Consider the following 20,985-nt stretch of genomic DNA (forward strand, 5'->3'; position numbering starts at 1 on the left):
AGAGATAAGAATCAGTGTCCCATTTTACGACCTAATTGTGCCACGTGCGTTGCACTTGGCTGCTGCAACAAATGCCAGCCTGCTCAGGCAGGGCCAGGTCTTCTATTATAATACTATGGGGATATTCTCATAGCAGCGTAGTTCTGAGGCCTTAGGAGAGCTGGATACATAGTTTGTGGCTGAAGTCTGTGTAATCTACCAGAGTTAAAGCATCTCTTTTCTGCATGTTTTCAAACAGGAATGCTGACTTCTACATGTAATGACATATAGACTCTACACACACCTCTCACATCCTCTCAACCCACCTCTTACTCCAGCCCCCTCTACAGCCTGTTTCCCCTAGCTGTCTCTTTGGTCCCCACCCCGCTGAGAAACAGCCTGACAGTGCCTCACCTTTTGCCATGCTGTGCACCTGCAGCTTCCAGCCTCAGGGCTTCTCAGAGGCAAAGCGTGGGACCATGCCTGAAACTCACCACTGCTGTAGAAGAGTGCAGAGGAGTTAATAACACTAGGATCTCCCTTAGCAACAGAGAAGGATAAACGTCCATGATAAACGCTTTCCCCTTTTGTCCTCGGACAGACAGTTCTGAGGCTCTCTGAGGTTCCTGCAGCACTGAGCACCTTTTGTTAAGGCAGTGGCCAAGGCAACCACTTCCCCTTCTTCCCCATTTGGCTCTGACCTTCAATCCTGTTCCCTGATGGGCGTCTCCTTCCAGGCTCTGCTTTCTGCCCTCCCCCACCCACTTATGTTTTAATGACTCAGGGTCCAGTTTTCTGTTTCAAGGTCCCGCTGAGGAAAGGTCTTATATGAACCTGTTCTCAGAATATTAAACGCTTCCAGCATTCTGCTGGTTTTTTGAAGGACAGATAGAAGGATCACATTCTAGCCCGGGCTGTCCTACTTACTAGAGAGTAACTTCTGCTGGGTTAAGAAGCAAAGCACTTCGACTTCCTGGGCAGGGTTTCTCAGCTGTAAAATGGGATAACAGGGACCCCGGCTACTTTGCGGGGCTTGGGGGATCAAAGGCGATGGGAACAGGAGGTTACCTCAAAACCTAAGGAGCTGAACAACAGAGAATCTTTGGGTTACTCTAGGGCAAGGAAGGTGGAGACCAAGGCGTGGGCCCTCAGGGGTCTCCAGTGCTCCACATTTCAGAGGAGTCCAGGGCGCTCCCAAAGCGCCTGGGTCTCGGAGCAGCTGCCGGCTGCAAACCCGCGGCGTTTACCAGAATCTGGGTAGTTTGCGAACCCGGATGTCAGGCTCCGTGTCCTGGAGATTCTCAAATCGCTCACCCCCAGCTCCTCTCCGGCCTACCCCAGAAAGGAGAGAGCGGGGCTGCGAGCGGGGGCCGCGGGGGGAGCGGGGAGTGCGTCCGGGGCAGCCTCCCTGCTCCAGTCCTCACCCCGCACGCAGGAATTTCTGGGATGGGCAGATGGCCCACCCCTCCTCCTCCGCCTTCCCCAAGCCGCAGAGGGCAGGGCGGGGAAAACCTCCGCGACTTCGCCGCGTCCCAGCCCAGAGCCCCGAGTGTCGGTTCACTGTGGCGGCAGGGGTGGCGGAGTGGGTCTCCAGGGCCAGGGGGCGGCGGGGCCCCTGGAGGGATGGGGCTCGGGGGAGGCTGCGGGTCCGCCTCGGCGCCGCAGGGCCGGGTGTTTGGGGCGCGGCTCTGGGCTCCCGGGACCTGGGACGCCCGGCGAGCCCAGTGGTTAGCGATGCTGCTGTGGCTGCTGCTGCTGCTGCTGTTGCTGAGGGCGCCGCGGGGCTGCGCCGAGGGCGTGGCGGAGGGGCTCTCCCCTGAGCGGCTCCTGGAATGGCGCGGTGAGTCTCCTCAGGGCCGGGGACTGGGGAGAAGGGCCGGGTGGTCGAGCGAGAAGAAGCAGCTGCGAAGCTAGGGGCCAAGCGGGCGGGCGAGGGCGGCCGCGTTTGTGGGGGTCGTCTGTAGGCAGTCCCTAGTATGGGGTGGGGGTGGTGTCCTGCAGCCTCTTGTCTGGGCCCAGCACCCCACTCCCGCGGCCCGGCACCCTCCTGGCTTCTGCGGGGATGGGGGGACCCGGGGCGGGGCTTGATCTCGCCAGCAACTCCGCTAGGCTGTGGCACCCGGAGTCAGCCCGGGATAGGAGGGTCGGAGAAGTTTCAGAATGGAAACTTACCGAGAGCTGCTTATTTGGGACGACCACATCTCGGATAAATGATGGCAAAAAGATGGCTCAGTTCGTCCCCTTGCAAAGCAAGCTGATACCTGCAGAGTCACCCCAAGCCAGGCCTCCCCAGTCCACCCCTTTCGGAAGAAAACTTTGTGGGTTTTTGTTTTGTTTTGTTAGAGACAGGGTCTTACTCTGTCGCCAAGGCTGAAGTGCAATGGCGGGATATCGGCTCACTGCAGCCTCCACCTCCTGAGCTCAAGGGATCCTCCCACCTCAGCCTCCGGAGTAGCTGGGACCACAGGTGTGCACCACCATGCCTAGCTAAATTTTTGTATTTTTGGTGGAGACAGGGTTTCGCCATGTTGCCCAGGCTGGTGTTGAACTCCCAGGCTCAAGTGATCCGTCCACCTCTGCCTCCCAAATTTCTGGGATTACAGTCATGAGCCACCATGCCCCGCCTGGAAACATCAGACCAGGTGAGGGAGAGGAGCCTCAGTGGCTCCATGAGCTGTGTGATGCGGAGCTTTTGTGCCTTAGTCTTTCTCAGTGGAAAATAGGGTTTGATATATACAGGGGAACCCTGAGAATTATGTTATTCCCCAAACACACTCGTGTGCACACGGATCAATTCAGCAAACACTTACTGAGCACCTACTACACATGAGACTCAAAGGGATGTGTAAAGAGATGGGAGGAGAGATTTCTGGCCTGCATGGCCTGCATTTGACAATAGGCACTTCAGGCAGAGAAGCCTGTGGCTAAGGGCAGAAGTCCATATATGCAAGTAGGAGGGGGCAGGAGGGAGTTAAATATGCCAGAAGGAGCGTCCAGACAGCCTCCATCCTCTCTGCCTTTAGAGATAAGTTTGGAGAGACATTTTCCTCCTCAGTAGAATATGTCTACATTTTTGAGGCAATCTTTTCGAGACTGTGTTTCCTAAGCTCCCTGGACGCTTAATCAGGGGCAGGTAGAACAAGACCATTCTTATTCAAAGGTGACCAGAGTCAGAGATGCTCTTACCTTCTTGGCCAATTCAGTGAAAATTGCTCCTGTGGATGCACATCTGATCCTGTGGTGTGTCTTGTTCCTTCCCACTAGGTTTACCATGCAGTGGTTATTCCTTTGCATTTTAAAATGTGGGGCTTGCCTGGGCACTAGGTGGTAGAACAGTGCATAGCTCACAGGACAGAAGTTGGACTGGGCCACACAGAGAGTCTGTGCTGGTGATCCTCCCAGTAAAGGGCTAATCCCTTCTATAGGTAGCAGCCCCAATCCTGGCCTGAGACAAATCCTCATCAGTGCCTTCTTTTTAGCAGTCAAGGGTACTCTGAAATTAGAGCCATCTGCTAGCTTTTGTACCTTCCAAATGTAGTTTGCAAATCTGAAAGGGTTGACATAGTTGGCACAGAGATTCTTCACATATGAAAATGCTGCTGCTGATTTTCCAAGGAGAACAGAGGTTATGTACCAGTCCTCATACAGGCTCCCTGACCCCAGTCACCTGCATCAGTAGAACTTCTAGTATAGGCTGGACAGGTTTGAAATCAAGTTTTTCTTAAGATGTGCAGATTGAGGTATGGCTGCCGTGTAGTTAGCCATGTTGTGGGGTGCCTCAGGTTACCACTGTGTTCACTGTATCACATGGACTCACTTTAGCCATGATTGACATCCACAGAACAACTGAGAGAAAAATGCACACTCATTTTCGTTTCCTATCCACTAATAATGGCTATATAATAATGCACAGCAGATTATACATACAGTATTTTTTATCTGAATTGTTTGATATGTATTATTTCTATGTCTGATATGTATTATAAGCATGTCAGTCTTGGGAAGCAGATGATGGATTGTATTGTGCTGATTTTCCAATGATTTATCAATAATTCTTGATACGATTTGGCTGTGCCCCCACCCAAATCTTAACTTGACTTGTATCTCCCAGAATTCCCAAGTGTTGTGGGAGGGACCCAGGAGAGGTAATTGAATTATGGGAGCCGATCTTTCCCATGCTATTCTCATGATAGTGAATGAGTCGCATGAGATCTGATGGGTTTATCAAGGGTTTCCCCGTTTTCTTCTTCCTCATCTTTCTCTCTCTGTGGCCATGTAAGAAGTGCCTTTTGCCTCCCACCATAATTCTGAGGCTTCCCCAGCCATGTGGAACTGTAAGTCCAATTAAACCTCCTTGTCTTCCCAGTCTTGGATATGTCTTTATCAGCAGCATATAAACAGACTAATACAATTCTGTATTCAAAAGTCAGTAGATACAGTATGATACAGTAGTTACATTTTCAGGCTTCAGAGCTAGACTGTCTGAGTTCAAATCCTGACTATACCATTTACCATCTCTGTGACCCAGGACAAGTTACTTAACTTGTCAATAGCTCAGTTTTCTCATCTGTAAAATGGAGCTAGTAATAGTACTTATCTAAGTGTTGTTGTTTTGCTGCCCTCTCACCATTGTCCCCTCTTCCTCTGGCCAATCCAGACCATTTTGACAAGTTGACATCCCTGTAACAATTGTTTACTAGCCTGTGCCCAGCACTGTACTTGGTGGGTCTGATGCTCATCTCCTACCTCTAATTTAAGCATCCCTAACCTCTGGGCCACCTACCAGTTTATGGCCTGTTAGGAACTGGGCCACACAACAGAAGGTGAGAGGCAGCAAACAAAAGAGGCTTCATCTGTATTTACAGCTGCTCCCTATCCCTCACATTACTGCCTGAGCTCTGCCTCCTGTCAGATCTGTGGCGGCATTTGATTCTCATAGGAGCATGAACTCTATTGTGAACTGTGCATGTGAGGGATCTAGGTTATGCACTCCTTATGAGAGTCTAATGTCTGATGATCTGTCACTGTCTCCCATCACCCCAAATGGGACCATTTAGTTGCAGGAAAAGAAGCTCAGGACTCCCACTGATTCTACATTATGGTGAGCTGTATAATTATTTCATTACATATTACAATGTAATAATAATAGAAATAAAGAGCATAATAAATGTAATGTGCTTGAATCATCCCAAAACCATCCCCCACCCCACCACCCCACCAGTCCGTGGAAAAATTGTCTTCCACAGAACTAGTCCCTGATGCCATAAAGGCTGGGGATCTCTGCTCTAGTTGGATACTCCAAGGAGCCTGATTGTGGTTTGTTTTCCCTTATCAGAATCTGAGCCCTTCTTCTAGCAAGTGCTAAGACATGCTAACTTTACCCACTCAAGTACTCCAGATACAAAGAGGGCAGGGGGAAGAAAGAAGAAGGGGGTGGAGCATCCTGGTGAAAGGTGGGCATAGTCATTCATAGCAGCGAATAATCATTGCTAAAGGAAATGATCGGGGGCAAGTAAAAGGGTTTTGAAGTTTGTTGAGGGTTGAAAAAATGATAAATATGAAATGGTCCCCAGCTAATATCATAGGAGAGTTTGCTTCTGCAGTGCTCAACTTTCCAGAGCAGAAGTGGAGATTATCTAAGTCTGTGTCAGTGTCTGGGAACTCTCAGGGTAGATGCTTCTAAATGACCAGCGACCAAGGAGGTGAGGGTGAGGGTGCTAATGAGTGTGCTTGCCATTGGGTCCTGTCTGGGGAGAAGAAAGTGAAACAGGGTGGGGTGTACAGGGTGTGTCTTCATATGCTATGCCAATGGAAAGAGGGGTAGTAGCTGATGGTCTCAGTTGTTCATTATCTGTCAGGCACTGTGCACTTTATCTCCCTGTTTTAGTTGGGCTCATCTAACAGCAATTCCTGAGACATGTTTTTATTAGGGTGCAAGTAGTTTTTTTTAGGAGGTGATTCTAGAAAGCATGGTAAGGGAGTGAGGACATGAGATCAGTCAGGGAAGAAGCCACCACAGGCCACTGGGGCTCAGTTTTGCAAAGGACCCTCTGAGGAACTCTACAGAACTCAGTGAACCCACCAAGGGACAGGAAGCTGAAGTATTTATCTACCAACTCCCACCTTTCATTGACTGAGGGTCACTCCTGGGGTATTCACTCCCTTCTGCTCCTGGTATCCCTGAAACACTCAGGCAGAAAGCCAGAGAAAGTCCGTGGGAGTACACCGAGACTGTCTGCAGGTGAGTGAGCTCCTGGTGAGGGGGTGTGAGGAGGGAACCAACAGAATCTGCTACCCACCTCCAGGCTGGGGAGCTAAAAACATGAGTGGGAAATGACATTGGCCCCAAGAGGCTGAGAGTCCAGGGATAGACATAGAAACACAAACAATTACAAAGCAGCAAGAGAGGTCTTATGATAACCAGGGATGAGCAAAGTGCTGAAGGCATGCAGAGGAGGCGCTGGTCTAGGGAGCTAGAGGCTCATCAGAGGACATTTGTTTTCCTAAAGGTTAAGTAGGCAGTTGCCATATAGGAAAAAGGAGACTGAGCATTCCTGGGAACACATATTTTATGTGCAAAGGCACAGGATCACATGTCAGCCAACAGTAAAAGTTCAGTTGAGCTGAAAGTTCCCTTCTGAGCTCTTTTGGATTCAAGGAAAGAGGCCCACTGAAAGTCACTCAGGCAAATGTGGAGTTGGTTGTAATGATCTTAGAATCTCAAGGGGGGACCCAGGACAGGTTCTTCTGGGCAGCCAGGCCTCCTGGGAAACAGGTACTGGCCACTGACATGAAGCAGTTACTTTCTCTCTCTCTCTCTTTCTCTCTCTCTCTCTCTCTCTCTCTCTCTCTCTGGCTCTATGGTGGTTCCCGTTTGGTTGTCCTTTCTGTTGACTGGTTTCTTTGGCTTTGACTAGCAGGACTTCCCTCTGTTGCTCCCTTAGCTTCCTGGGAAGAGTCCCTTAATTTCCTAGGAGACGGATCCGGTTACACTCTTCACAGCATGCTGGCCAATTCCTATGCTCTGCCCTCTAGTCTAAGGCCTTCGCCTGTCTACTTGGCCATGGTAGGGGCAGGAGGTGCACACAGGGATGGATGCTGCTTCATCAGGGGCTGTGGATGGAGTACAACACCAGAATAATGTCCCAGGCAAAACAAGAAGCAGTGACATGTCTATATGTGGAAGCATGAGAGAGATGAGGAAGAGTTTGGTTGGAAGTACCCTGCTTCTGGAAACAGTCTGGTTGAGTTAATAGGGTACTGCTGAGAAGGGTCTTGTGGGTTTGCACAAAGGGGAACCGGACCACATGATTAAATTTAGAAGTGCCATGTTCAGTTTGAGACTTGGAGGGGGTTTCCTGTCACCTTGAAGAGGGTAATTCTGGAGGGCAGCAAAAAAAAAAAAAAAAAAAAAAAAAAAAAAAAAAAAAAAAACCATCTGAATAGTTAAAGGTGAGCTAAGTCAGTCCCAATAGGAAAATTGAGGAGCAGAAAGTTTGGATTCAAGAAACAGGGTTTAAAAAGAGGAAATGTATATATTTTAAAAACAACAATAAAAGAAAACAGTTAGTGAAAGTTAGGAGATGAGGAAAAGTTGCAGAATATGAGAGTCAGTGATATTAAAGAATGCAAATTCCAAGTTTTGCAGATGAACCCATTCTTAGTAGTGACCAGATCCAAGATGTGGTTGTAGGAGTGGTCACCAAAGTGGAGACCTCTCAGCAGAGGAGGTCAAGAAACCCAGTGTCCAGAACAAAGCTAGAGTTGGAGAAGAGTTTGGGACTCTTTTGTCAGCAAGCCACAGTAAGAAATATATTTTACATCATAACCCACAGCATATAGGTCTACATATGTATTACTGAAACAATGTTTCATTTAAAAAATACCCTCACCTAATACGACATGCTGCTACATTTCCCTCTGTTCCATCCTGTTTTGTTTTGTCTTGCTGGTTATTACACGTTCAGTTGATTTCATGACTATAATGGGCCACAACCTGCAGTGGGTAAAGCATGGAGCCAGAGTGTTGGGTCATCTGTGTGGAAGCTGAAGCGGTTTTGGGATGTGGAGAAGAGTGAGGAGTCTGCTGGTATCAAAGCCATGGTGAATGTGCGGAAAGAGTGGTTCAGGGCAGAGGGCCTCTGGTGAGGAAAGGTGGGAGGTGCCACCTGGAAGAGGTTCTGAAAGAGGGCTACAAGAGCCACTACCTGGAGGCAGCAGTGGGGAGGAGCTGTAGCCCTGAGATTTTCCCCATAGCTTCTATTTCTAATACAAAGGTAAAAATGCCCCTCTACTGCTTCTAGTATTTTCTAACAGTTGGGGAGTGGTTGCTCTTTGCTATTTTACTTACATCAACACATTGTCTCCTCACCAAAACAGACAGTCAATATTAATACATACCCTTCTTTTACAGATGAAGAAGAGTTAAATAACTTGTGCCTACAGGAGCTTATAGCATGGGGATTCGAACCAAGTACTCAGCACTAACGCAAAAGATCCCTGAATAGCCTTGTGACCCCATGGTATGATTCATTCTGTATCCTGCTACATGACAGGAGCATGCAATTTAGTTTCACAGCAGGAAGAACAGGAGGCCAGCCTCTTGCTCTCTGCAACTCCTCCCTTTCCAAATCCCTCCTTCCATATATGGGAGAGATATTTTCCTAAAGCAGAAATCTGCAAAGCTACTGATTTATGTATTATTTTACGCAATTCTGATGTCTAGGCAATGAGCCACTCCACTAATATCCAAACATGGAATTTCAGTAAAAGCATGATCAGATAGTGGTTTAGCTGCCCTTCCTGGCCATGAATCATGCTAGCCATCTTGACTCCATTTCTGCCTTTTCTGTTTGTCATCCCTTAGCATTTCCTCTCCTTCAAACTTTTCTCATCCCACCTTCTCTGCCTGCCTCCTTTCCTGGCAAGCCTTTGTAAGTCATCATAGATGTCCAGTCTTCCTGGTCCTATTTACTCTTTCTCATTAAGCCTCTAACTCTTTTCCTATTGTTGGTTGTCACGGTAACTGATACTACACAATGCACATTCTAAGCCTATGACAGGAAAGATGGAGCCACACAGATCTTTCAGTTGTCCCTGCATCTCTCCTTCTTTGACCTAACAATCTGCTTATTTTTATCAGATTTTCTGAAGAAATGATCCCCTTGTGTTGCCTCTTCTGAACTCAATCCTAATGCAGCAAATCCTGATGTAATCTATCAAAGTAATCAATTTAAATATTTATAAACCCTTCCCTCCATTTTTTACAGAAATTATCCTTGAGAGACTTTTGGAGATGTTCCAATGAAAGCTAGGAGCATAAATTGTATTTTGAATTGATCAAAGTAAAAATAAATATTATTGTTCATAAAATAAATAAGAGAACACCATATAGACACTATAATAAGTCATTTAGGGAAAAACATTTTATAGAGCCACTCAAGAAAATTAGAAAATTATGATTAGAATTTCTGTAACTTGGGTTCTGTGACACAGAACTAAGCAAAACAGAAAAGTCATAGCCACATTTCCAGACAACTATGGTTCCAAAGAAATACGCAAATAAAAATGTGTTACCACTTCTAGCTTTTGGTATTCTGCTCTTGAGAACTTTTCAATTATGAAAATATAAATGTTTTCTGATTGTTTAACTATAAAAATTGTTTAATTTTGCTGCTCTTTGGTACCATTTATGTTCAAAGTTACAGTTTCCTTTTATTTTTATTAATATTTATGAATTGATCATCCTTATCAGAATCTTGTGATGCCAGCACTGTTATTGATTTTTTTTCTTTTTATTATAACATTTAAATTTTTTGTAGCGAGGAGGTCTTGCTACATTGCCCAGGCTGGTCTTAGATTCCTGGTCCCGAGCTGTCCTCTAGCCTCAGCCTCCCAAAGTGCTGGGATTACAGATGTGAACTACACACCCAGCCCCAGCATTATTATTAAACCCATTGTGCAGATGGGAAAACCAAGGCAGATACTTTTCTAGTTTTAAGCAGCTCTGCCCTAAAAGACATGCTCTGTAGTTTGCCAAGGTCTTTTCTCAAGAATGTTAACCTTGTTCAACTGCAAACAAGGAGAGCTTCATGGGGATGTAACCAGTGCAGTTACACAGGGCCTTATACTCAGAAAGGCCTTCCTTTCACTTAGGATTTAATACTCTGTGTTTTGGGGTCTTGGGATTTGTAATCATTTCTATCTTTGCATTTTTGTGCTACGCATGATGTCCAATGGGACAATGAAACTTGAACCAGAGGTTTGGAGTCTCAGTTTAAGTTCAATTCTTCCTGGTGTCCCCTGTCTACCTCTCTGGGATGAATTCTCAGTTGCCTCCTCCCCACAACTGCTGCTGCCTTCTGCACACAGTGGCAACCAGGTTGCATTGAAGTTGGGGGACTGGAGGCCTGGGGCCTAGGAGTGGATGCCTTGTGGCATTTCGGGGCAGTGCAAGGCAGCATTCATCACCATTGGACTGGTAGCACTTCTGTGGGTTCTATGAGGGCTGAGTGGGAACCTCTCACTTATCCTCAATCCAGGTACTATATTCCAAGCAAATTATAGTTCAGAGGTTGCAATCTTTTGTGGCCCATGGGAAAAGGAGATTGACTTGACTTCCCCATGTCCTGCAAAGACCACACATTTTCATTGTACCCTGGACCTTGCAAATGATGTAGACAGCCTGGATAAGAAGGATAGGGACTGTTATGATTTGATTCATTTCCCCCCACCAAATTCATATAAGAATGATACCTTATTTGGAGATAGGGTGTTTACAGAGATAAACAAGTTAAAATGAGGTAGTTAGGGTAGCCCTAGTCTATTATGACTGGTATATTCACAAGTAGGGGAAATTTGGACAGAGAAATGTGCATAGAGAGGTGATGTGAAGAACACAGAAGTTGGTCATCTAGGGATCAAGGAGAGAATCCAGGTGAGACGTTTACCACCAGCTGCAGAGGTCTGACCTGCAGACCCTGACTCACTGGCAGATGAATATATGCACTCTCATACCTCGTTCAGAGATTGAAGTTGGCTAGGGATGGTCGTTGGCTGCTTTCAGAGGGTGTAATGCAACCAGTCAACCAAGACCCCCCGTACATTCACACATTTATTCAGTAAAACATTTCATAACAGAGGTTCTAAGTCAATATGCTTGTGGATAATTAGCATGGCTAAAAGAGGGGTTTTACGAATGATAAAAGCTTTAGGTTCTGAGCCCAGAGTAAACACTATTAACAGTTAATTCCCCTTTGATCTCCTCCTGAGAGGACCATCCAGGACAAAGTCTACATGAGTAAACAGAGTAGAGACAGAGTTCTGGGGCAAACAGATGCAAACTGGGAAAGCCTTTTATTGTTCCTATCTTTTCTCTAACACAATGGACTGGCTACCCTCAGCCTGTCCCAATAAAAACCTTACAGCCTTCTAAAAGGGTTGAGTCTATAATCTGTAACTTTCCCTAATATTTTCTGTAATATTTTGCCAGCCACCCCGAGTGAATCTCAACATCCAGGAACCCATCTTTCCCTCAGAAGGAATCAACCCTGCCACACCTTGATCTCATGCTTCTGGCCTCCAGAACTGCCAGAAAAGACATTTCTGTCATTGAAGCCACTCAGTTTGTGCTATTTTGTTATGGCAACTCTAGCAAACCAATACAGGGACTAACACTCTACCACTAAAAGTTGTTGTTTTTTTACATTTCTACCTTGCCTTTAGTAAATGTTTTTTCTTTGAATGGGCATACTCTCAAAGCAACTAAGATGAATAGCTCAGTGTAAACACTTTTATTTTCAGTAATGTCGCATCATTTCCAGAGTTATTTTGGTTGATGAGGGAGTTGTTTTCTGGTTTTGTTGTTTTTCGTAACCCAGTCTTTGAATCATTACCCCCCATCCCCACCAGGCTTTAGTATGCAGGCATTTGTGAGGGCATCTTAACAATGTTCTATCTTTTTCTGTCTTGCCCTAACTTGCACTTTGTAATGAGGCTCTCTGGTGATTAAGATGGTATGTTTTCAACACAGTCTATAAGGTAATCACAGAGCTCCTGTGAATAATGATTTTTTACACCATTAATGTCTATTAGGTACTTTCCAGTTAAATAAAGGCAAAATGATGGGAGACTAGACTAAAAGCTAAAAGGAAGAAAAATGTTTTCAACTCAGTTTTAAAATTCATTGGTAAGATACAGAGGTCTAGCAAAGCATCACAGGAGAGAGAAAATTTTCTGCTAGTGTCAGCAACTGCTAAATGAGGACAGAGCAGGAGGATAGAGGAGGGGACAGGAGTGGGCAGGGAGTGGCAAGGACAGTCTGAAAGGGTTAACCCCTCCTGGCACAGGGGTTGGTAATAGGCAGTTTGAAGCCTCAGAAAACTGCAATCCAGTGGCACTGATTAAGCTGGGTTTCATTTTCCCTACATGTGAGAAAGAGTATTGTGTGCCTCCTGGAACTTGGAGCGGCGATTGGGGGAGATTAGAGAGAAAAGGGAAGAGAACACATAAAAAGATTTAGCAAGAGGGGTCCACAGCCCTGTGGAGATGGTGATTATCCAGGTTCAGAAGCTGTAGGAGAATAAAGAAGGCTCAGACATAAGGACAATGCTAGGACAGGGAAAGAGGAGGAAGTTCTGAAACAAGACAAAGAGGTTTCTACAAAATGTACTTGGATAACTTTTTAGTTGGTTAAAAGAAGGCAATTGACAGGAACTCAGCGGTTTCCGATTAAGAGACACACAGAAACTCAGATAATTTAAGATAAAATGCACATTTTCATACAGAGAGTGGGTAGGAAGAGCTGGCCCACTTTTCACTTTGTTCTGTGGATCTGTTCTTTGAAGAACCATGCACATGCTGCCTGCTACAAGCCTGGGAAGCTCCTCACTTACTGGTTTGAAAGGTCATGCTAAGAATCCAGATTTTCTGCATCACTTGGCCATGAATAGGACTTGATTCAGCAGCTTACAGTATCCTTTCCTGCTACAGAGTAATCTTAGGAACACAATCAGCTCTGAATCCATTGTTCACTAGATGGAACAGATAGAGACAAACCCAAATTTGTGAAGCTGGGAAAAATCAATATATCTCAAGAGAGAAGCTGCTCACCTTCAGACTGGTTACAGAGGAGAGATGCCCTCCCCATTTCCTTCTGGACTGCGTCCCTGCTGAAACCAAAATACTGTTAGAACAGCAAGGAGATGGACAGAATGGAGAGAGGCTGCAGGGGAGGAAGTGCGTGAGCCCAGCACTAGCTCTGTGGGTAGATGGAGTAGAAGCAATTTCAAACCTACAGGACTGGGGTAGAAATGGGGTTGCAGTCTGCATGCTGCAGCTTTTTAATAGCTTGTTATAAGCATTGCACTTGATGTGAACCATGCACTGGAACTTCTCCTTCCAGTTCCCTTAATGGAGCAACACAAAGACTGACTTTGTGTGTATAGTTGGATTAGGTGAACACCTTCCTGGTGTAATTTATCGAATACCAGAAAGTCCTTTGTCTAAAATGGCACCGTTAAAACTATGGTTTTATTGTTTCTTTTAAATGGCTTTTGTTGAAAATGAGAAACTTCACAAAGGCTTAACAGTACAAATGTTATCTTACTTATCACTTCAAACCTTCATTCAGCTAGTCCTAAGAGAAGAGCTGTCTAAAGCTAAAGCTAAAGGCAGGGAGAGGTGATCAGAAGGGGTGCAGAAGGTCAAGGGCAGGGGCCTCAGGAGAAACTTCCTGTAGGTACCTCCAGTCTGTGCTGTTCACACAGACAGATCAAATGACAATAATGGCCCCAGGCTTTAGGCTTCAACCTCATGGCACCCCATTTTGCTTATATCTCCCATGTCAAAATATATGTTGGCATTAAGTTACAATTTTTTCTGTGTATTTCAGGGATTCCCTGGGAGAATGTAACTTCCTTGCAGGCAAACACTATGAGATGTATATCCTTCCATCTGCTGGGTTCCCAAACCATGCCATATTAGCACTTGATAGATGTTTGTCATCTGAAATTTCAAGTCAGCTACTTCAAAATGTTTGTCAACAATCTATAGTAGTTTATTTTCTTCTTTCTAATTTATAAATGAATGCATGTAAATAAAGCTACATTTGGACTGAATATAGTCCTCATTGAGTAGATAGATATAAAATTTCTAAGACAAAAATGGATTTGGAAAAAAAAAGTCAAAGAATGGCTCAATTAAATAATCTTTACAGTTCCATCCAGCTCTGAAGTTCATGATTCTGGGCTTATGGGTGAAGTGAGTCTCCTCTGCCACACCCGTCTTCCTTCCAGAGCTGCCCTGCTTTGTCCTCCATTGAAAGTGGTCATGTATGTGTGTGCGCACACTCCCTGCTCAGAGTCTGGTGATGCTGAGGGGTCCTGTCCACCTCACATGTGACATCAGTTGAAGAGCCAGTTCAGTGTCTTAAATTTTGGTTTATTTTCTTTCTCTTATTTGTTATCACTTGGTTTTAAAGCTTTTTAAATAATTGTTTAAGTTCTGGAATACATGTGCAGCATGTGCAGGTTCATTGCACAGGGAAATGTGTGCCATGGTGGGTTGCTGCACCTACCATCCCATCGTCTTCATGCATTAGCTCTTTATCCTGATGCTTTCCCTTCCCTGCCCCTGCCACAGGCCTCGGTGTGTGTTGTTTCCCTTCCTGTGCCCATGTGTTCTTATTGTTCAACTCCCACTTATAAGTGGCATCACTTGTTTTTAAGGGCTTATTTTGTTTTTGTTGTTGCTATTCTTTGTTTGTTTTGAGATACTGTCTCACTCTGTCTCCCAGGCTGGAACACAGTGTCACAATCCTAGCTCACTGCAGTCTCCGCTTCTGGGTTAAAGTGATTCTTGTGTCTTAGCTTCCCGAGTAGCTGGAAATATGGCATGCACCACCACGCCTGGCTAAGTTTTGTATTTTAGTAGAGACCTCAAGTGATTTGCCTGCCTCAGCCTCCCAAAGTGCTGGGATTACGTGTGTGAGCCACCTCATCCCACCATTAAGGGCTTATTTTAAATGCAATTATAATGTTTTCTTTAGAACTGATGAACTCTCTTCATTAGCTATGCAAATTCCCATGATTCCAGAACAAATATATAGTTTCAAAGGACAGATATTTAATTTCTATCTCTAGCATCTTACTCAGTGTCTGTGAAGTAGCTGGCATCCAATGAAAACTAGTTGAATGAATGAATGTTCCATATGTAGTCATAAAGGTAATACCCTAAATTTCAGTTTAACAGTTGATCAATGAAACATTCTCCTCCCACTCTTTAGAAGAGCACACGTTATCTTATGGGGCCAAAGAGTGGATCTGAAATGATCTCCTAAAGGAACTCAGAAATAGAAAGCAGAACCACTGTCTTCCATGAATCTTATTTAAAAAAAAAAAAAGGATAGAAATTAGCTTATAAGTTACTTCTAATAAATCAATCCCATTTTTCCTCCTAAACTTATAATTATGAAAGGAAGTATAATAACATTTTCCTGAAATGAGATTTAGTAATTCTGGCAGTACTTCATTAATCACTTAATCAGTGTTCAAGCAGAACTGATGTCCTTGACATGTATAATCAATCTTGATTCCTCCCACATTTGATTTCCATCTTTTAAAAAATCCAGCCACTACACACACTAAGGATTGGTGGCTTAATTTCACATTATAGTTTTGTTAAAGACATTATTTGTATATAATAGCAATCAGAATATTGATACCTATATTAAGTCTCCTCACACTCTATTTGAAAGTAATTGTTTTCTCTTCAGTGAATTTATGGAGATTAACAGTGCTACGATCATAGTCTATTATAACTTAATGGAAAAATGGGCTCAAGTCATTTTTTAACTTTGTATATTTGGAGGTAACATGTTTATTATTATTGGTGAACCAGAGCTACTTGCCTATGGCACATTCTAAAGAACTTTTCTAAAGCTATTTCCTAAAAGCAGCTGGCATGGAAATGTAAGTAGCACCCCAAAATTAGGCAGCAGGGATTAGGGGTGTCTAATATGTTCTACTTTGGAAAGGTACTTTTGTGATTGCTGGTGTGACTACAGAAGTTCCAATTTCTGCCACTCTTTTTCTCTTAACACTGATTAATTTGGAAGTTTAAAAGCATTATTGATCAGGCATAGCGGCTCTCACCTGTAGACCCAGCACTTTGAGAGACCAAGGTGGGAGGACTGCTTGAGCTCAGGAGTTTGAGACCATCCTGGGAAATATATTGAGATCCTGTCTCTATCAAAAAAAAATTAGCCACACATGGTGGTACACATTTGTAATCCCAACTACTCAGGAGTCTGAGGTGAGAGGATCAATTGAGCCTGGGAAGTTGAGGCCTCAGTGAGCCATGACAGTGCCACTGCACTCCAGCCTGGGTGACAGAGAAAGACCCAGTTTCAAATCCCCCCACCCCACACAATATTTATTCACCCTAAATGTTAGCTATATAATTTTCATGTCCACTGATTCACAGACCACCCATCTCCCGATCTACACATTGCTTGTCAACACCATGTATTTTTCTCTTTCCTGTCAGAAAACCTACAGTGTAGACTTTACAGGTGGGTAGTGCAGAAAATCCACAGGTGAAGGCTCTTAATTCATAATTGCACATGTATTTGAACAAAGGAGGCAAATGTTTTGTTATCTGGTTGTTGGGACAGTATTTTTCCTTCATAAAAGGTAATAGCGTGGTGTCTCAGGATTGTTTAAAACTAAAATGTCTGTACCTACTGTGTGCTGCAGAAACTGAAGTAGAAATAAGCTTTTGTGTGAACAGTCTAAGAGGAGAAGCCTTTGAGGGATACTGAGATTAGCACTCTGTAGATTCAGCCAGATTTACAGCTTGATCTATAGACCAAGAATCAGAAAGTCAGAGGGATAAAGTAATAATGACAGCTCCCATTTCCTGAGGCTTTTCATGGTGGTCTGTGGTGTGCTTTGCATGGGTTATTCAATGGAATGTTTTTAACATCCATAAGAGGTCAGTATCATACATATTCCCAGTTTAAAGAGGAAAGATGAGGCTCACAAAGATGGAGCAACCTGCCCAAAGTTATGCAGCGGGTCTGTGATGGCTCTATGTGACTCTAGAGCTCTCAACCACTGGCTATGTCATCTACACACATATCTGAGGTGTATAAACTGAGGCACAGTCAGTAAGATGCAGAGCTTACAATATATTTGAACATATATATTAGGCAGAAGCTGAACTACAAACGCATTATAGTAAAATAATCCTTTAATGAAAAATTAATGGAACTCTAGGTTAGCTAGAAAGTAATTAGTAGGTTACAACAGAAATTAAGGTGAGCATTCAATCCAGGAGTGAAAAAATGAAAAGGAGTGTTGGACAGAAAGTTAATTATCAGACTCCATATTGCATTGATGAGAGGTGGATTTGACTTTGACTGACTATTACTAATAACCATGCAGACAAGGCCTTCATTAGGAAAACAAATTTCCTGATCTAAATGAAATCTCCCTAAAACCATTTATTTTCCTTACCCTACCCCCTCTCTTTTGCTCTGATGTACAGTGATCAAAGCAATTCTCTGATAACTAATTCAGCTCCTCAAATCTGTGGCTATAAGTAAGGTCACCAATTCTTAAATGAGGTATAGCGTTTACTAAGACATGGACAATCTTTTTGTAACAGTATCTTAAGTGATTTTGGTTACTGTAAATCAGTTCTCTTTAGGCTAACTTTGGAGAAACCAAAAGTGTTTACCAGAATGAAGCATTGTTCCATCATGGATCTGTGAGGAATCCCATCCTGCCCTGTCCCAAACCTCTACAAGGCCTCTGCCCATTCCCGTTCTGCCCTCCATGACACAATCTGCCCTAAACCCTAGACATTCGAGGGAACCCTATCATGTCCCTGCAGAGTTCTGAAGAACAGACAGGAAGTAAAATAGAAGAGGGGAGTCTAGCTCATGGAGAACCAAAGAGTACCTGGGCCTGACCAGACATGAACCGAGGTGACCTCAGCAGCCAGAGGCTAAAGCAGTGAGTATGTTTCAACAGCAAGCACTGACTGAATATCCACCATGTGCCCAGCACATCCATGCTTAGACCAAAGAAATGAGACTTGGTTGCCATCTTCAAAAAGCCTCTGAAAAAACACATTCATAACTGCTGAGTACTAGGTGTCTCCTAAACCAGCAACTTGGATAAAATCAGGTAGCAGGTTGGGTAAAGTCAGGCCAGCAACTTGGGCAAAGTCAGGTAGCAAGTTGGCAGCTGACATGTATTTCCCAGCCGGGTCCCACCAGGTTTTCCACAGGAAACTCACCCAAATTCCTTCTTCCTGCTTCAGGGAGGAGAGCTCAGGGGCATGTCACAAAATGCCTGCTATCTCTGCCCATCCATGTGGCCTCTAGTTTCTGCTACTGTAATGGTGCTCCTTCACCTCTCATGTTTCGAGGTATTATGCCATAGCTAGTGCCCTGGGCATCTACCTGCTTCTGCCAGCCCCACCCAACAAGCCATCTTCTACTAAGAGTCTTTCAAGAGGTGCCCCCCTCCACCCTTGTACTCCTGAGAAACATTGTTTTCTGACCAGCATTGAAACCTGTATCAGATCACAAAGAAGCATTTCACTGATAGCCTTTTGATTTTCTACAGGAACTTGATGGTAGAGATTTTCATTCAGTGGCTCTTGATTTAGCAGCTGTGTTCCTAACGTTCAAGCACTTGTCTGAGAAAGACAGTGTTGTCATAGCCATTGGCATCCAGTGTCCCTCCCCAAGAGCCCTGAGTATTATTACCAATCCCCCTCTCTAACCAATTGTACAAGCCACCTTCTCTGTCAGTAACAGACCTGAGTGGATTGACAGGTAACCCTTGTTCCTATATGGCCAATGAGGTCTTAGATCAGAGCTTTGCCATTAACTCCAGTAAGCCCTTTCATGCTTCCCAAGAAACTCCTCTGTTTTATAAAAATAAAGCCCCTCAGGTGGACCTGCCCAGCAACTCCAGACCTGTGGGAAATGGCTGGCAACTGTGGCATCTCCCACTTAGATATGCACACTGAGATCCTAAGGACACTAGTTAATTCTATATGAAAATTTCCAGCCACGTCTTTGATTTTTGTTTCAGATAAAGGGATATTTGTTATCCAAAGTGAGAGTCTCAAGAAATGCATCCAAGCAGGGAAATCGGTACTGACCCTGGAGAACTGCAAGCAAGCAAACGAACACATGCTGTGGAAATGGGTTTCAAACCACGGCCTCTTTAACATAGGAGGCAGCGGTTGCCTGGGCCTGAATTTCTCCGCCCCAGAGCAGCCGTTGAGCTTATATGAATGTGACTCTGCCCTTGTTTCTTTGCGGTGGCGCTGCAACAGGAAGATGATCATGGGCCCTCTGCACTACTCCGTCCAGGTGGCTCCCGATAACACTGTGGTGGCCTCACGGAAATATTTTCATAAGTGGATTTCTTATGTGTCAGGTGGTGGAGACGTTTGCGAATATCTACACAAAGGTAAAAATAATTTAAATAAGTACCCAGGGAATGATATATTTTTAAAATGTGCCCATAAATAAAGATTTGTAAAGCATTATGTGAAAGAAGTACACAAGGCCTGGACCCTCATGGGACTTCTGCTAAATACATTTTAGTTGTTTCCTTACTTATGGTAAAAGGGTTATGAGAGTCTCAGAATGGACATACTAACTTCTGCTAAAGAAGCAGAACTTCTCAGAGTTTAAAAGTACTGGGAGGAAAAACTTTTAACTGACTCTGGGGAGCAATGGAAAGGAGTAAGAACAAGCAGGCAGGAGGGAGAGAGAAAAGGAAGGTGGAAGGAAAAGATCTTTGAAGTGAAGACTTTTGTCATGACAAATATAATAACCGCTCCCCCCCGCCACCATTTCTCTTATTATAAAAACCCATCCCCACCTATGGAGGTGTGTGTCCAAGGCACCTCCAATGCCTCCTCACACCGGCTGCCATTCATGTGGTAGTCGTATTGCAAGTCACTTGAAGATAAATGACACACTGTTGTCAGGGGTTATTCGGCAGATGCAAAGCATGGTTGGTGGGGAAGCATGGTTTAGAAAGGAATTTCATTTTCTATGGTTATTTTTGTCGTTTCTAAACAGAAAAAATAAATAAATAAAGTTACGTGGTTAAATTCTAAAATCTCAAACCTGTCCCTCAGGGTTTGTTTGGTAGCTCACTCTATCCAACCATCCATCTAGCCATCTATCCATCCGTCCATCCACACACACATCCATTCATCCATCCATCCATCCCTCCATTCATCCCACATTTTCATCTAGCACTGCTGACAAATCCGTCACACATTCATCAGGCACTGGGCTGGGCACCTGATTTACAAAGGCCTATAGGACAGGTGGAGGCCTTCCCCTCGTGGTGCTCTGTAGAATTATGCTTTCACAAGAGCATATCCTCCTAAGAATTCTGTACAGTCCTGGGAAGCAGAGCAAGAAACTCCTAAAGAAGAAATGATTACAAAGAGACAGAGCCAAGGGCCCGGCATTTTCAGGACTCACTAACATAAAGCGAGCACTCTGAATAATCTACAGTTCTGAAGAGGAACTGGATATTTTGCTTTATATTAACTTTTTAGCCACATACCCACACTCATGGTGCATGCAGGTAAAGAGTCTAGGGAACATAGGCTTCAGAGTAGAAGGAAGGAGATTGAAAGAAAAGGACATATCCTGAAATACCTACAGTTCCTAAAGAGCCCTGACTGCTAAGGCTGGTGCCTGGTGACATGTCAGTTCAGCCCCTGCCAATTGTGGGGCTCTCCACAGCTGGTCCTTTTGCCCCAGGACCTACCATTGACAGCCACAGTTGAGTCATGAAAAGTTTTTGTTGATTCCTGATTAAGGCCAAGAATGGCCGAGTATTGCAATATCCTGAGAAAGCAGCCAGCAGGTCACGTCTGCAGGGTCATCTCACTCTAGACCACTGTAGAAGCCACCCAGCCAGCCGTCTCACTTCACCTTCTCTCCGTGTAGGCTGT

At 44.6% G+C, this 20,985-nt stretch overlaps 1 protein-coding gene and 1 long non-coding RNA gene across 6 annotated transcripts in view; one reads left to right on the plus strand and one right to left on the minus strand.

Annotated features, from left to right (window-relative positions):
• LOC120364333 (uncharacterized) overlaps nt 1–729 on the minus strand; it is a 28,010-nt gene extending 27,281 nt beyond the window's left edge. For all 3 annotated transcript variants that reach the window (XR_005579612.2, XR_012517746.1, XR_012517745.1), the window contains exon 1: nt 394–729. This is a non-coding gene — a long non-coding RNA (uncharacterized LOC120364333). The remainder of the gene's footprint in view (nt 1–393) is intronic.
• Nucleotides 730–1,410: 681 nt separating this feature from the next.
• PLA2R1 (phospholipase A2 receptor 1) overlaps nt 1,411–20,985 on the plus strand; it is a 127,645-nt gene continuing 108,070 nt past the window's right edge. For 2 of the 3 annotated variants that reach the window (XM_003921943.4, XM_010329811.3), the window contains exons 1-2: nt 1,411–1,819; nt 19,089–19,472. In XM_003921943.4, the coding sequence (XP_003921992.3) occupies nt 1,426–1,819; nt 19,089–19,472 (778 nt within the window). In that variant the 5' untranslated portion in view covers nt 1,411–1,425. Of the gene's footprint in view, nt 1,820–2,539; nt 2,622–19,088; nt 19,473–20,985 lie in introns of those variants that run through there. The other variant, XM_074399623.1, reaches the window with a different exon arrangement.

This window comes from Saimiri boliviensis, chromosome 5 (assembly GCF_048565385.1).
Source record: "Saimiri boliviensis isolate mSaiBol1 chromosome 5, mSaiBol1.pri, whole genome shotgun sequence".
Taxonomy (NCBI): domain Eukaryota; kingdom Metazoa; phylum Chordata; class Mammalia; order Primates; family Cebidae; genus Saimiri; species Saimiri boliviensis.